Source organism: Physeter macrocephalus, chromosome 5, assembly GCF_002837175.3.
Source record: "Physeter macrocephalus isolate SW-GA chromosome 5, ASM283717v5, whole genome shotgun sequence".
NCBI lineage: Eukaryota > Metazoa > Chordata > Mammalia > Artiodactyla > Physeteridae > Physeter > Physeter macrocephalus.
In genome coordinates, this window is record NC_041218.1 from 46,135,446 (window position 1) to 46,150,024 (window position 14,579).

At 41.5% G+C, this 14,579-nt stretch overlaps 1 protein-coding gene across 1 annotated transcript in view; it reads left to right on the forward strand.

Annotated features, from left to right (window-relative positions):
- Nucleotides 1–14,028, forward strand: part of PDE1C (phosphodiesterase 1C) — a 554,160-nt gene extending 540,132 nt beyond the window's left edge. Inside the window, 2 exon segments of the mRNA XM_028489915.2 lie at nucleotides 13,474–13,493; nucleotides 13,495–14,028. Of these exon segments, the coding sequence (XP_028345716.1) occupies nucleotides 13,474–13,493; nucleotides 13,495–13,644 (170 nt within the window). The 3' untranslated portion in view covers nucleotides 13,645–14,028.
- Nucleotides 14,029–14,579: the final 551 nt, after the last annotated feature.

Here is a 14,579-nt window from a genome sequence, read left to right on the forward strand (position 1 = left end):
GGAGAAAAGGGAACCCTCCTGCACTGTTGGTGGGAATGTAAATTGATACAGCCACTATGGAGAACAGTATGGAGGTTCCTTAAAAAACTAAAAATAGAACTACCATATGACCCAGCAATCCCACTACTGGGCATATACCCTGAGAAAACCATAATTCAAAAAGATACTTGTGGACTTCCCTGGTGGTGCAGTGGTTAAGAATCCACCTGCCAATGCAGGGGACATGGGTTCGAGCCCTAGTCCAGGAAGATCCCACATGCCGCGGAGCAACTAAGCCTGTGAGCCCCAACTAATGAGTCCACACACTGCAACCACTGAAGCCCGCATGCCTAGAGCTTGTGCTCTGCAACAAGAGAAGCCACCGCAATGAGAAGCCTGTGCACCGCAACGAAGAGTAACCCCAGCTCACCACAACTAGAGAAAGCCCACACACAGCAACGAAGACCCAACGCAACCAAAAATAAAATATAAATAAATAAATTTATATCAAAAAAATGACCAGCTTAAAAAAAAAAAGATACATGTACCACACTGTTCATTGCAACACTATATACGATAGCCAGGACATGGACGCAACCTAAATGTCTATCAACAGATGAATGGTTAAAGAAGATGTGGCACATATATACAATAGACTGTTGCTCAGCCATAAAAAGAAACGAAATTGAGTTATTTGTAGTGAGGTGGATGGACCTAGAGTCTGTCATTCAGAGTGAAGTAAGTCAGAAAGAGAAAAACAAATACCGTATGCTAACGCATATATATGGAAACTAAAAAAGCTGTACTGATGAACCTAGCGGCAGGGCAGGAATAAAGACACAGACGTAGAGATGGACTTGAGGACACAGGGGTGGAAGGGAAAGCTGGGATGAAGTGAGAGAGTAGTGTGGACATATATACACTACCAAATGTAAAATGGTTAGCTAGCGGGAAGCTGCTGCATAGCACAAGGAGATCAGCTCAGTGCTGTGTGATGACCTAGAGGGATGGTATGGGGGGTGGGGTGCGAGGGAGGCTCAAGAGGGAGGGGATATGGTGATATATGTATACATATAGCTGATTCACTTTGTTGTACAGCAGAAACTGACACAACTTGTGAAGCAATTATACTCCAATAAAGATGTGAAAAAAAAAAAGAAAATGTTTTGTAATTAAATATTGGTGATGATTGCACAACATTGTGAATAATATAAAAAGCACTGAACTGTCACTTCAAATGGTGAATTATATGGCATGTGAATTATATCTCAATTTTAAAAATGAAAGAGCATGGAAGATAGATAAACAGCTCTAAAGGCTCAAATTCCTAGACAGTCAAAGCACCTCGCTTGCCATACCTAAGTAATACCGAACACATACCGCAATGCATTGTGTGAGATTGTTCCAAATTATGTCAAGGGTGAGAAAATACTACATGCGATAAGAAGCTGGTTATGTTCAAGGGAGCTGCAAGCAGGTTGCCTGTAATAAAATGACAACCAACTGACAGCAAAATTTGCGTTAGCAACAGCAGATGCCAAAAGACAATGAAGATATATCTTTCATAGGCTGAGGGAAGATAAAGCATTATATAATAGCGAAAATAGCTAATTTATTAGTTATGAATGAAGGCAAAGTAAAAACATTTTAGCTTTACAATGACATAATTTAGCACTCCAGACTTCACTAAAAGAAGTATAAGGGATATACCTCAAGAAGAAGAAAAGTGAACCCAAAAGCAAAGTGTGAGAGACAGGAATCAATGGTGAGCACACAAGTAAATAAAGCATGTTGGTAAATGTGAGTAACTAGTCACCATAAAAATAATGTCCATATTTTTTGCGTTAAAATAGGAAACAGAAGCTATAGAGGGAAGAGGGGATATTTAAGAGGGAGTTAAGGAATGCTAAGATCTATTCTGTCTTTGGGCAGAGCTTTGTAATTTTGTAACTTTTTTTGTAACACAAAGGATCATCAGTAAAATAATAGAAATATAACCTATAGCATCTAAGTCAGCAAATGAACAACGACAAAGAAAGGGAATACAGAAAATGTATCTACTTGGTAGAAGGCAGAAAGGGAAAAAAAGAAGCAAGGAATAAAGAATGATTATAAAATTAGAGAGTAGAATCAAGTCCAAAACTATCAGTAATAAGAATAATTGCAAATGGCTCCAACTCTGCTCTTAAAATACAGAAATTTGGATAAGAAAAACAAAATCCAGCCCTGTCCTTCTTTTAAAAGAGACACTTTTTTGTGTGTGTGGTACGCGGGCCTCTCACTGTTGTGGCCTCTCCCGCTGAGGAGCACAGGCTCCGGACGCGCAGGCTCAGCGGCCACGGCTCACGGGCCCAGCCGTTCCACGGCATGTGGGATCTTTCCGGACCGGGGCACGAACCCGTGTCCCCTACATCGGCAGGCGGATTCTCAACCACTGCGCCACCAGGGAAGCCCTAAAAGAAACACTTAAGAAAAACTCCCAGAAAGTCTGCTAATGTATGGCAAAAGAAATTCCATGCAAAATATAAAGCTAGTTCTTTGAAAAACATCATCCATTTTAACATCTGTACAATATCCTATTATATAAATGTGCCACAGGATAGTCAATCATTTTTTTGTTGATGGTGGTTTTCCATTTTTTTGCTATTGCAAACAATGCTCAACATAATGTTGGGCGAGAAAAGCAAGTTTCAATCAGATTTATACCATCTAACACAATTTGTATTCTCTTTTAAAACAAGCAAAAAAAAAGTAGATATTTTATGGTTGCATAGAAATGCAATAATTCAATGACTATATGCACAGGAATAATAAACATCAAATTCTGGATTTTTTTGGGGGGGGAAGGGAAGTGTATATTAGGTACTTAAATTCTACCTCGATATTTAATCTCTTTAAACAAATTTTTGAACAAATATGCAAAATGTTAAGATCTGCTTAAACTGTATTGAGAGAGTACCTGGGTATTTGTTATATTATTAATTATAGTTTCTGTATGCTCAACTATTATATATTAAAGAATTTCCTAGTGAAAAATCTGTGACTGTCTTCCAAGACAGTTTTGTTTGTCACATGTGTCAGTCCTGAAGCCACCAGAGACCACTTCATTAAAGAAATGCTTGTGTGGTTTCCGAAATTATCAAAGCTTTCTCCTGACACGTCAGCACCAGGAAACTGCTCTGAGGACGTCACCTTGATTCCTTGCACGTCCGTAGTAAAGTGACTCTTATATGGTAAAGTAATAGCACCTGCAGACAATTTTTTTCTAGTGCCAACTTCAGGTGTGCTCCTTGAGGTTTGTGAACGCGGTCAGGCTCATGGGCGGGCCGTAAATGATGGAGAGCTGAGCAAATGTTGGCTCTCGCTGGAGGAGTGGCCCAGAGCTTCACTTCCAGTCATGACTGCTAACGATGGAGACTAGTCAGTGGCTTCTGAGCAGACGCCCCCAGCACCTCGGTCACATCACTTTCCCGAAGTGATCGTTAGATGGAAAGGTACAGTACCGTAGTCATTCTCTGATGCCGATAGCTGATTTGCTCCTGTGTGTGCAGCTTCTGGCTTGCACGGTAGTGTTGGCAATAGATGCAGCTCTGCTTCTAATCTCCGTCGCCTGATGTAGAAAGAGTTGGTGCGTTGAGATGCCAGCTGGCTTGCAATGACATTTTTTGTGTGTCCTGTTCTAGGGGACTATGGATAAAACATCCATCCAGAGGATTCCTCAGAAGAGAACTGACCAGCCCTGAGGTCTGAGGACATTTTAGGAAGCTTATGTTGCTTTTACAAAAACAAAATATTATGTGTATTGTAAGTTACTGAGTGATTAACTTCAAAAATGGTAACTTCTGATCTTCCTAATACAGGTTTTTAACAGTAAATACTTTGGTATGTATTGCACATCTATCAAATATCAGGGACAATGCTAGGTTCTTCACATGTATTATCTCATTTAATCTTCACAACAACCCTCTAAGGAAGGTACTGTTACCTCCATTTCACAAATTAGGAAACTGAGGCATACTCAGATAAATAGCTTGCCCAAAGTTAGCAGGTGGCAATCCTGTACTCTTTGCTCGAGTTTCATTGTCAGGGGTAAAGACTGATGTCAAACAGTCCACGCTGGAACAGCCTTTCTTTCACAGTTGTACTCTGCCTGGGGTAGAGTACAATTATGCATGTACCGATTTCAGGCACAACTGTGGGGTGTGGAGCGATCCTGCATTGTCTTAATTTTAAGTAAAGATTCCCATGAGTGGTCTCTTTGCAATTGCCTTTTATCTTGAGTTCAGTTTAAGGGATGCCAGTTGCATTCTTACTATGGACTAGCGCAAAACACATTTGTTATACGTGATTTAGCACTTCAGGGCTCTAGAACCCTAAAGAAATTTAACTTTACAGGCTTCTTCTGGCAGAGGTCATAGTTGGTGTGAGCAAAGGACAGAGCTACTGATTTGGCCTTACACTCCCCATCTTCAGATGCACACGTGGAAAAAGGCACACACCGATGAAAAAAAATCGAACAAAAGACTTAGCTTGCGTAATCTCCCAAATATTTTTCTCCTTTGAAAGACCATGCTTCATGTTCTTTGTGCTTGCCAGGAGAAACAAAATGAAAACAAAGAACTCAATTGAAGATGATCATCTCCTTGAGGGAGGGCTTTCTGATTCTTTTTTATTAATTAAAATAATATTTTTATTAAATTAAACGATTAATCATTGAATCATAAGGTCGCAGGGCATTTAATAGCTAGCAGTTGTTTGAATAAGAAAAGAGCTTATTTTCCAGCCTTCCTTACCTAATTGCTCCTGCTCTTTCACCTGTTTGTCAGAGGGACTTGAAAACTGTACCTCAGCCTCTCCAGAGGATAGTAGGACCTGAGCTGAGGTTATAGCTTTGGTGTAAAACAAAGGTGCTCAGGCCTCAAATTTGAAACTTCGAAGGAAAGGAATTTGCCGACATTCTTCGCTGAGCAAACACGGGCAGCAAATCTAGGTATCAAGGCATTGCTGATGCAAGGGAGAAATATTAGGTTTTGTAGATTCTCGTCAACTGTGTCAGCTGGTGTGTATTCTAAGTGATTCCCCTCTTCTTTAGTAAATGAGAGATTTATAAAGGTTACTGAGTATGATGCCAAGTAGTTTACTCATTCATTAAATATTTTTCAGCACCAACTGTTATCAGTACTGGGATTAAATTCTGGGGATGCAAATGTGTATAACACCCTGTCCCGTCCTAATGAAGTTTATAGCCAGGATCAGTGATCTATAGGGTAAAGCATAAGGAAGAGGTATCTCAAAGACCAGGCAATCAGTGGTTCGAGAATGGCTTCCAATGAAGGTGACTCAAAGAATTATTATGGCTCAGCATAATAAATGCAAAGAGTCTTAAGAATCAGAAGTCGTTTGTTTGTCATTTTCCTAATTACGTCAAGATTAGAGTTCAGGGACTGAAACTCCTTCCATCCTGGTTGGGTATCTAAAGCCACACTTTCCATCTGGGGGTTCCAGCACTCTACACTCATGGTTAGGAATAGCCCAAAGTGATTGAATGAACCTCCGTATTTGTACATGGTATAAATAGTTTAGAATGTGGGATAGATGTTTCTGCTTTGCTTAAAATGGCACTGGGTTTCAGCAAAGTGTTTCCCTTAGGTAGCTGAATGGAAAAACAAACAAACATATATATATATATATATATATATATATATATATATATATATATATATATATGTATGTATGTATTTTTTCCCCTCAAATGCCCATTTTGGATAATTAGCCTTTTGTGAATCACACTGGTGTGTTCTCTGCCAAATAGTCACAAATAAATTCATTAAGTTAATCTCTTCGTTGTGTGCTGAGGTCTTTCATGTGGTAAAATCCATTTGTACGGGGAATGACATGACTTTTCTATACTATAATAAGAAATCCACCAGGGAGGCCACCATTAAAAGGCTCCTGGTGATGACCTTTCGTCCCCTGTGCTGTGTAATGATGGTAGCCACATACCAAGCACCTACGACATACTGGCACTCCGCGAGGTTGCAAGGTACCATACATACATGATCTCAGTTATAGCCCCTTTAAAATCCTCACAACAACCATGCAAAGAAATTACCATTTCCCCCATTTTACAGAAAAAAACAAAAACAAACCCGAAACCCTGAATCCCCAAACCCAAAACCCTGAATCCCCAAACAGATTATCTCCTTAAGATCTCACAGCTGGTAATAGCTTAATCCAGTTCTGTGACACCCCAAACCCACGCTTCTCTCACAATACCACACCACCTCTCCCAAAAGTAGATCTTCGTGGATTTGATTCTTGTCACAGATCTTAGCATGTGGCCAAGGGTTGGCCACTCCTGTGTGCAATGACCAGACCCTGTCAGCTGCCCCAAGCATCCCTCGAAACTTAAGGATAAACAGGCATATTCTCAAAACAAACTCGGCACCTAAGCCAGTGGTTCCCAACCTGGCTACGAGTTAGAACCACCGGGCGTTACAAACATACTTGCTTGGGCTTCACCTTAAAATAACAGATTACTTTCAAGACTCTTGGAGGTGGCGCTTAGGAATCAGTAAATTTGAAGCTTTCCAGGTGATCTGATGGGCATCCAGGGTTGAGAAATGTAGGTGGAAGCAAACAGCTTCAGGTTGGATGAAGGGCAAAAAAACTATGTGGTTTATTTTTTTCCCTGGGGCCATGTATTCCTCTGGGGATCTGGAAATGCTGGTCAGGTGATCTTTCCACACTAGGGAGTGGTTTGGTTCAGGCAGTGTCAACTGGCCTTTTTCTGGATAGCTTCTCAGACAGCAAGCTTCTTGTCTGCTGTGCTCTGTGCTCTGTGAGCTTCAGATATGGAACCAGTAGATTAGTTAGTATTCTCGTTTTCTTGAGGAAGAGTCCTTGGAGAAGCAGAGTCTTTTCCAATGTAGATGCTGGGTTTAAGGATTCTAGTTTTAGTATAAACTACACCTTGAAGAGTTTAAGAATAGACCCTCACCTTAGACAGCACTACATCTAATGTGCTTGGTTTAAGAGTAATTTTCTGGCTGGGTTCATGTTGCTGGATTGTATTTCTGCAAAAGGAAGGAAGACCTATCAGCGTGGCCTTCATGTGATGCTTTCATGTCTTGAGGAGACAAAGGAATTCCCTAGCTGGGAAAGTATTCTGCTGCTGAGTTTTCCTGGCAATTGCAAATCTTCCAGATAATTCCTGAAATGTAGGATCTTCCTCTGAGGAAAGGGATGGAAACTGATACTGGGTGAACGCCTACTATGTGTCAGCGCTGTGCTGGCTGTTTCTCATACGTTGGTTTCTTGTCATTCTCACTCAGGCCTCTGCAGTGAGTGTTACTATCTGTTTTTTTTCTTTTTATGGGAAACTGAAATTATGTGTCCCAGTCATATGGGGACAGAGAAAGAACTAAATCTGACTCCCTTCCAAGGATGGGTGAGGGGCGACTACAAATGAGATAATGGATATAAAGACACTGAACGGTGCAGAAGACAGGCCATGCTCCTGGGCTCCTTAAACAGCAAAGCCCCGGGTTCACAAAAAGTTGTTATACTTCACTTTCATTTTTAAAACTGTTTGCTGGGAAGCCTAGATATTGAACAAGGACCAAGTCTCCTGTTCTGGTGAAACAAATTAACATCTTCCACTTGCCCTTTAAGGAAAAGACCAGCTATGAAAACCAATTCAGCCAAACTGCTAATTTTAAAGGGTGTGTTTCTTCCTTTGGGACTGGGATGAGCCCGTCTTGACTCCACTGTCTGTGGAGCTGATGTTAGTGAGAGGAGTCTTCTGGCTGATGGCGTGTCTTCAGAACGCAGTTAATTCTTACCAAATGTGCTAGTGTGGCTGCCTCAGTCAGAAACAGGTATAAGTCGGGTTTGGAATTCCTGATGCTCTGACAAGGTGTCCCAGAAAGAAGCTAGAAAGAGTCCAGAGAGCAGACAAATCCAGAGGGCAAAACTGATGTCAGGCCGATTCTCTGAAAAGGGCAGAAGGGGCGAGCAGCACCCTTTCCACCAGCCCAAGATCGGCGCTGCCAGGGACGGTGGTGCCTGTCCCAGAGTCTTTCCAGAGCTCCGTTGGCTCAGGGTTTAGCCCCCACTTACCCGCCAGCAGTTCCCCTGGACATGGTCACTGTCACTACAATAATAATAAAAGCTGCCCTTAACTGAAGGCCTTCTTTATGCCAGGCACTGTCATTCACATGGCTCACATGCCCCATCTCGCTGAGTCCTCCCAAGAAGCCCTGTTAAGTGTGTAACATTGTTATTCAGAGGGGAAAAGTGACACTTAGAGAGGGCAAGTGTTTGCCTAAGACTAAACAGCTGGGGGAGGTGAAGGAGGCTTTAAAACCACGTCTCTCCGACTTCAATGCGCCCACTCTTGCTCTCACGCCTTAGTCAGACACCAGGAACATCCTCTTTGGTCTTACTCTTCGCTTTTCCAAGTGCTCAATATATTTAGAAAAGATCGCTGACTCTTAAGTGTTGGCTCTTCTTCTTGCAGATTTCCTCACAATCCTCAGGTGATAGCATCAGAGTTGTTTTTTCCAACGAAAAGAACATTTTTTTCTTCATTTCTCAGAGCTTTTGTCTTCATGTTAGACCCAACAGGAAGAACAAACTATGTGGGTAGGAGAGAAAAAAAAAAAAACCTAATTTTGAAGACCACAAGTAACTTTAATTGATGCATAAAGGACTCCTTGCCAGCCAGGCAGTTTGTTGTGATCAAACGATAGCAAGAGCCCTGGCTAGCTCTTTACAGTTTATAGAACAATTGCAGTGTGTGCAAAATATTATCACTGTTGTTCCCTTTGTGAAGATAAGGAGGGGGACGTTTGGCGAGACTGAAACAGTATTTTGCAAACTCCGGCACAGTGGAATTATCTGAACTTTGGAAACTCCTGAGGCCTCAGCCTAACCCCACACAAATTCTGCTTTCATGGGTCTGGGGTTTTTAAAAGCTCCCCAGGTGGTTCTCATATGCAGCGAGGGGTGAGAACCACCAAGTTAAAAACTTCACCCAAGACCCTGGGGCTCCCCTGACTTAATTGCTTGTCTCCGGTGCTTAGACTTCTGGAACACCTGTTCCATCCCAAACCCACGCAGGTGAGGGAAGAGACAAAAGCAGCTATTTAAGAGACCTGTTAGCCACGATTTTTATGCAATTCCTTCCTGAGCCATTACCACACAAATTGTATTAAGGGAGAATGATTTGCTTTTACTTTGGGGGAAGTAAGATTATGGCTACTAACAATGGTATTCAAGAATCCCATATATCACAGATATATACTCAAATTATTGATAGTATAAATGAATTACTATTTTAACTTATTATGGTAGTTATTAAAACTTACTCTGAACTTTGGTCCCGGGTTATTTGAAATATGTGAGGTCTGAGGCTAGACCACTTGGATGTGAACCCAGAATCCAGACTTCCTGCAATGTTAGCTGCGTAAACTTTGGCAAGTTACTTAAGCTCAGTTTCCTCACTCAAACTTTGGCAAGTTACTTAAAAGCCTCAGATTCCTCACTCAAAAAGGGGGTGATAATAGTGCTTGCCTGTTGAATTGTAGTGAAGATGAAAGGCTGGTTCACGTTAAATTCTTGGCATTGTGCCTAGTACACGATGTATGTCAGATATTATCATTATTTTCCCATCACGGATCCTGAAATGAAAATCACAGGCTCAGTTCTTATATCATTTTATCCTCGTGGCACGGATGTTGACATGTCAATCCCTTGCAATTCAAAACTCATGGATGATTTTTGAGTATTTTTATAAGGACTCTGCATCAAATTTCAGACAGATATCAATAGACACTATTTTAGAAATGGAATGTATGGCAGAGTGGGATTTTGTCCTTCATGTAAAACAACATTTATGAGGCAATAAGTGATTGTTTTTTATCTTGTTAGTGTATGTGTTGTGTTGTGTGTGTGTGTGTGTGTGTAAATGCAGTTAGAAAATGTCTACGCGTGGAAATGTTTTTTCCAAAGGTCATGTTATGGCATTATCTTTGAACGAGAAGAAAACACATGCCCAACCCTTTTTGTTTGTTTGTTTGTTGTTTTGTTTTTTTGTTTTTTGCGGTACGCGGGCCTCTCACCGTTGTGGCCTCTCCCGTAGCGGAGCACAGGCTCCGGACGCGCAGGCTCAGCGGCCACATGGCTCACGGGCCCAGCCGCTCCACGGCACGTGGGATCTTCCCGGACCGGGGCGCGAACCCGCGTCCCCTGCATCGGCAGGCGGACTCTCAACGACTGCACCACCAGGGAAGTCCCTTTTTTTAAAATTTTTTTTTAAAGGTGCCAATATTAGAATTTATTCAGAAGCTAAGAGTAAACCAAGTTTCTGCCTTTGGAGGCAGTCCTCTGCAGCAGAGATTCAGAAATTTTCCCAGTTGCTGCTGCTGTGCTGTGGCCCTGAAAGATCACACTGCAGCCGTGGGGGATTGAAGACACAGAACTGGGTTCTAATGCAGATCGTGGTTTACTGCACGGGAATTAGGCTGCACGTAGATTAGATGAGCACCAGTGACCATCCCTGCTGCCTGCTCTCAGCGCAAACCACAGGGCATACCGAATTAATAAGATACAACATGTTATGACATGATAACGACAGTGATAATGAATTAATCCAGTCTTTCCGAAAGTGTGACATGCTCCTGATAAAGGGGGCGCCTTGGCCTAATCAAAATGAGAAAAACACATGCTGTTGGCTGTTCTTAGGGATTCATAATACGTGTCGCCGTCATTTAGGTCTCTGAGAAGTCCTGCCACGGACCTACTAGTTTAACTTTAACACAGTTACATTTGATATATGAATGAATCGCAGTCTATTTTCTGAAGAAGAATAGGTCTATGCATTAGTTTCCTGTGGGAAAAAAAAGTAGCCACCAAGCAGAGTGGCCTCAGAGAGAGAGAGAATAAAAAGTTGGTGATGGCAGATGAAAGGGCAAAAGTCACAGACACCTTTGGGAGAAATTGCGTTTATGAAAAAGATAAGATTTAAACAAATGAGGATTAAAACTCCTAAAAGAGCGTTAACGTCTATGAAAAACAAACATTGTAAGTGTGTATTAAAGGATGATGATGTGTCAGTTTTTGTCTTGAACTTTTCTTTTCCTAAGCACATTTGAAAGTAATCTAGATAATGACTTTCCCAAGTTCAGGCTCTGTGCAGAGATACGTGCCTTTGTCAAACCTTCATTAGCCAATGAGATCGTTTTCTCCAAGTAAATTGCTCTAGGAGACAAGAGCAGACTTTGTGAACGTGTCCCCAAGAGGAAAAGGGTCCAACTTGTTGATAAGCATATGAAGGGGAGGGGATTCTGTTCCCAATTTGGTTCTTCTCTGCTTGGGGCAGGGAGGGGCTTGGGTTGAGGGAGCAGAGAGGATTTAACACTACTGCCTGGGCTCAGCTGTGGGAGGTACCCAGTCATCGAAAGGGAAAGGGCCAGATCTCCTTCCAGAAATATCTCAGGAATCGCTAAAAGACAAATGAAAGAGTCCTTAAGTGGCCACAGCACGACCCCGGAAGAAAGGTCTCCATTAAATTCGAAATGGTGCCCTTATCCCAGGTGCTGCTGTTTTGTCCTGCATCATTTCATGTTCCCCTGTAGAGGGGAAAGGCAGTCAATGCGTACAAACAGCACTGTGTGAATTGTTATTTTTTCCCACATTTTGAGTGAGGGTGACAGCAGGCAGATAAGTATTTCCACAATCTCGGTGGGGAGCCGATCGCTATCAGCGGATTCAACTCTATTTGCAGCGACTCCAGTGGCAAGGAGAGCTTTCGTTCTGACAATCAGAATTCCAGCAAACGGTAAATGTTTCTTCATGCTGAGAAGTGGGAAATTCAATAATACTTTGGCTGGGTTCATGCTGAGTAGTGAAAATGGAATGAATATGGAGAGGGAGTGTGACTTGAAGAGCAGTAAATCAGCTAAGCCCAGAAGTGTGGGACAGTCAGCTTTTAATTCGAAGCCCTCGCCTGTTTCCACTCCATTCTCCAGGGTGACGGGACTGTTTTAATATTTGTTCCTAGAGTGTTTTGTGCTGCAATCCCTTGTTTACACCAAGAAACAGAATTAAACATTCTGAGATTTTTTTTTAAAACTGCATATACATTATTATGGCACTATAGGACCATTTGCTGAAAATCTTAACTTATGTGTTAGCCTAACTCCAAAGGCAAAGTAGGTGTGGGTAGTGTGGAGCTTGTAGTAATAGCATTACTTATTATGATTGAACACTTTTTCTTCTGTAAGCAAGTCACAGGTTTCAGAGGGGGTTACTGGAATGGAAGCCCCATGAGGGTAGAGGTTTCTGCCTGTTTTGTTCATTGTTGTATCAGCAGGACACACAGTTAAGTGCTTTAAGAAGTCGGTGAATGAATATTGATCTCTAGGCTGTGAAAAGTATACTCAGCTAGGAGTGCTCTGAAAGGTCTCGGACTAAAGTGCAGAGTAAACTCAGTTTTCCTGACTTTCCGTTATGTATAGTTTTGTAGAATAGCTTTGATACTTGATTCTGTGGAAGCAATTTTTAGTAGTATGTTTCCTTTTAAAAAGTTGCGTCACTAAAAGTTGATCATCATAGAAAAAATAGAAAGTGTAAACAATTAAAAAGAAAGAAAATTGCCATGTTTATACTACTCAGAGATAATCACTGCTATGGTTTAAATGTATGTTCTCCCAGATTTTCCTATGGACACATTTATAAGTTTTTATAATATTAAGATTAGAGGTATATATGCTTTTTTTTATTCAGCAGTACTACATCCTAATAGGTGTGTGGTATATATCATTGTTGCTTTAATTTTCAATTCCTGAGTGACAAAAATTGTTCAGCATCTTTGCCTATGCTTTTTGGCCATATGTATATCTTCTTTGGCAAGGAGTCTGTTCAGATCTTTGCGTATATTTAAATTGGGTTGTTTGTTTCCTTTTGTTGAATTTTAAGAGTTCTTTCCATATTTGGGGTGCAAGACCTTTATACATGTGCTTTGCAAGTATTTTCTCAGTGATGTGCTTCTTATTAGCACTCCAGGATTGTGGGCCACTTTGCAACCCTAAAAGCTTACATACGGTGCTAAGTGCTGATTAATGAGATGGCTGTGCTCACCTGTGTTTGCTTTGCTATTTCCCAAAGTGACGCCACCGCCCCCTCTCACTTCCTTAACCCCATCCATTCATTGTCAAAGAACCTTTGTATTCTGGGGTCATCACTGTCTATCTCTAGGAATGTTTTTTTCCTAGGCATTTGTCTTTATTTATTTTAAGTGAATGACCAAAGTGATGGTGTGCTTATTCATCTATTTGCAATAAGATTTCTAGTGAGAGTTCAACCCTGTTTGTTTCCTCGTTTTCAAGAAAACAAACAGGTCTGGGGGCCAGGAAGTCACCCGCAGGATTTAGGAGCACTGTGTAGTCGGTGAGGCTAACCGTTGTCTGTCTTCCTTTGCATGGCCTGCAGTCATCAAGCCTCCTCTGCAGTCATTTTAAATGCCCTGCTTATGCATCTAGCTCCTACGCACCTTCGGTCCCAAAGAAAACTGATGAGCATTCTGCAAGGTACAAGATGCTGGATCAGAGGATCAAAATGAAAAAGATTCAGAACATCTCACATAACTGCAACAGAAAATAAATCAAGGGGAAGGGGGAGTGAAGGAGAGGCCCACCCATCTGCCTCTGGGCACTAACCAGCCACAGTGGGATATGTCTCCAGAACGAGGCCTTCAGGGCTGGTGCTATCATTGTTGACTCCACCAAGGCACGGTGAAGCCTATATGTGAGTTTCCCCTTTGGTGTTCTGTTCTAGAGCCATCAGTCACAGGATTTGCAAGTCCGTGCAGCCTCTAGCAGCAAACCAGTAAGAGGGTTGTCTCATGCGGCTTTTATTGGTATAGATCTTTCAAAGTCTAAATTGGACCCAAGTCAAAATGATGCTACCCGTTCAGAAAAAAACTGAAATTCTTCCCATTGACACTTTTTTCATCCCTGGAAATTGACTTGCCCCAATGAGAATATCGGTTTAATAATAATCATTGTATTTAAGAGATGCACTTCTAAAAACATCTTTTCTGATTTTTAATACAAATATTTACAATTCAAGTAAACATGGAACTTTCAAAGTCATTGCATTCCCAACAAAAGTTGTACTTCTGAATGGAACTCTCTTAGCGGGAAAGGAGAAGTGATGAATTGTATTCATATGTACTTCTGAACTTAGGCTTCATAAAGCAGATCCAAGTTAAAAATAAAGACCGTTGTCTTCGGTTCTCATTGTATGCCGCATGCCTGATAGCCTCGCTGTACCTTTAAGAACATGAGAGTTTACAGGAGATGGATTTTTGGCTCTGCTTTTCTCCGATCTTTCCTCTTCACTCACCGTAGACAATGCCAGAAGTCAATGGGATGCCTGTACCTCAGGGACTCCTGGTTTGCGATTCACCCAGGAAATGTCCATTTAGTCTTACGGTCCTGGTTCAAGGGAGTATAAAATGCTGAAGCTAATTTGAATTCCTTATTGGCAGATTTTTTTCCATAAGTTTGGAGGTGACTGTAAGTTAAATTTCAGGT